The 2,784-nt window shown below is 36.7% G+C and overlaps 1 protein-coding gene across 1 annotated transcript in view; it reads right to left on the bottom strand.

Annotated features, from left to right (window-relative positions):
- Window positions 1-2,768, bottom strand: part of LOC107742663 (protein FAM184B-like) — a 28,317-nt gene extending 25,549 nt beyond the window's left edge. The window contains exon 1 of the mRNA XM_016555714.1: window positions 2,431-2,768. Within this exon, the coding sequence (XP_016411200.1) occupies window positions 2,431-2,592 (162 nt within the window). The 5' untranslated portion in view covers window positions 2,593-2,768. The remainder of the gene's footprint in view (window positions 1-2,430) is intronic.
- Window positions 2,769-2,784: the final 16 nt, after the last annotated feature.

The following is a 2,784-nucleotide window of genomic DNA, read 5'->3' on the forward strand; positions in this document are numbered from 1 at the left end:
AACACATTTTATTTTTAGCATTTAGTGTCATGCCACCCATTTTAGCCGCATCATGCTCTTATATTAATAATAGACTGAAGTAGATCAAATCTCCTATGCTCCTGATTGGTAAAAATAGTGTGGCTTGGTGTGTAGCATTACTAAGTGTCAAAAAAGCTGAGCCGAATGTAGAGAGGGTATGACTCACACATCTGTTCTAATAGACACACACACACACACACACGCACGCACGCACGCACGCACACACACACACACACACACACACAGCTAAAGATATCTATTTACATGATGATAGAGAGAGGGATTCCACACAGCTGTGACATTCAAGCTCATAGGCATACTCTCACATACACACTCCTGCATGCATATATACACACACACAGCATGGCAGGTTTGAATTTCGAGCCCTGACCTTTTGTTTAGCAAGACACCATTTTTTTAATTTGACAAGAATAAAAACAAGGCTTTGAGGGACATATGTACAGCACGTTCATTAGCTTGTACTGTTGCACATATACCTGGGTATCCAACATTCAAAAAAAAAAATGCTTTCCAAAAATCTATTCCACGTCCATAGAAAAGGCTTACATCCCCACAGCCTTGTTTTCACTCTCAGTAAATATGGCATCTTCCCTAATAAAATAGGCATACTCTCACATACACACTCCTGCATGCATATATACACACACACAGCATGGCAGGTTTGAATTTCGAGCCCTGACCTTTTGTTTAGCAAGACACCATTTTTTTAATTTGACAAGAATAAAAACAAGGCTTTGAGGGACATATGTACAGGCCGTTCATTAGCTTGTACTGTTGCACATATACCTGGGTATCCAACATTCAAAAAAAAAAATGCTTTCCACAAATAAATTCCAAGTCCATAGAAAAGGCTTACATCCCCACAGCCTTGTTTTCACTCTCAGTAAATATGGCATCTTCCCTAATAAAACCTGATACATACTCTCTCACTTCCCTTCCCCTTAACAGTTCCAAATGACTGTGTATGCATTAGCCATTAATAGTGTATAGATATTAAAGCCTTTAACCTCTGTTTTCACACTTTATAAATGGCCAAGAGGGTCATCATTTTTCACACAGCGACAGATATAGTTATCGCTATTGATTTTATCATACATCATCAAGGTGCAGTTTAACAAAAAATACATAATTCAAACTGAAACTCCAGAGGTTGACAATATAGGGAAGTTTGTGTAAATGCATTTGCTTCTATTAAGAAGTTCTTCGTTGCTAAACTAAATTTTGTGCTCATTTACTTTTAATTTCATGTGTTCAGTGTGTGGGCTATGCTGTAGGTTGTTTGATCTTTTGGTATTTTAATGTATGTTTTTTATCCAAAGTGACATTTGAATGTACATTTTTGGATGTACAGTATTATTGTACATTTTGTATATTTAAGTGCTCTATTCCAAGGCCATAGAGAATACAAGATTTTAAGCCTTATTTTAAGCAATATTTGAAGAGTTTGCAAAAACAGATAACTCTGTTAACAATTTTAACAATTATGTTAAATGTAACAATGTAACAATTTTCAAAATTCATGTTTTTTCATTCCGATTAATGTCAATCAAACTGTAGTTTGGTTATTCTGATTAGGTAAGAAATAACAAAAAAATACAGCTAACTAACAAAATAAAACACAATAAAAACATGGTAACATAATAAAAAACATGATTTTTGAAAATTGAAAAAAATAAAATGGAGTTATCTGTTTTGCAAATAAACTCTTCATTTTTCTTTTACAGTTCTAATAAAGATGACCAAAAATGATAAGGGTTCAAAAAAGTAAAGGCCCAAATGACTATGTATTAGCCATTAATTGTGTGTAGATAATACAGCCCTTAACCCTAATGTATTTATAGTTATTCTTCATTGTTGGCCAAGAGGACAATCATTTTTCAGGCAGTGTCAGATAGAATTATGGCTATTGAATTTATCATACATCATCAAGGTGCAGTTTAACCAAAATGCATCATTCAAACTGAAACCCCAAAGTCCAGAGGTTGACAGTATAAGGGGAGGTTTCTGTAAATGTGTTTGCATCTAGGAAGTTGTGTTTCATCAATAAATTGTGTTTAATTTTGTTCACATACATTTAATTTAATGTGCTGTGAAACACATTGTTTGGTCACTTGCATATACCTTTTTATCCAAAGTGACAACCAGTATTGTAATTGTCTACACTTTTCTATTACAGTCCTAAATATAGCCTTACACCTTTAAGTAGCCTACATGTAAATGATTTAGCGTAAAATATCCGCAGTAGCAAAAAGAGACATTTGTGTGTTTGTGTGTGTGTGTGTATGTATGTATGTAGACACACATCTGCGGATGTGTGAACGGATATCTAGAAAACAGATAATTCAGATAAAGAGTCCCGTTAGTTGAGTATTAAAATTACGCACTTACCTTTGTCAACTGTGCTATTTTCTTGCACATTTTCGTGTGCATTTGATAATCATACAGTTCCTGCTCTGCATTCACACCACTGGGGATATCCGCAATAGCGGTACCGTTACATGCACCGCTGCCGCCGGGGGGTTGGTTCATCTTCCCAGAGCTGGAAGCCATGATAACCCGTTAGAGCACGCTGATTAATCACAAACTGGGCTGCGCAACGCCCTGGTTGCCTCTACGAGATGCTGAAGGTAGAGTCCTTACGACAGCCGAAAGCATTGTGCATGCTGCAGCGACCGGCGAACAGCCTCCCGCTCCGCCGTGAAGCTGCCTCCGGTGAGTTCACAGCGCACAAGATAATGCCAT

This window comes from Sinocyclocheilus rhinocerous, unplaced genomic scaffold (assembly GCF_001515625.1).
Source record: "Sinocyclocheilus rhinocerous isolate Xijiao unplaced genomic scaffold, SAMN03320098_v1.1 scaffold9866, whole genome shotgun sequence".
Taxonomy (NCBI): domain Eukaryota; kingdom Metazoa; phylum Chordata; class Actinopteri; order Cypriniformes; family Cyprinidae; genus Sinocyclocheilus; species Sinocyclocheilus rhinocerous.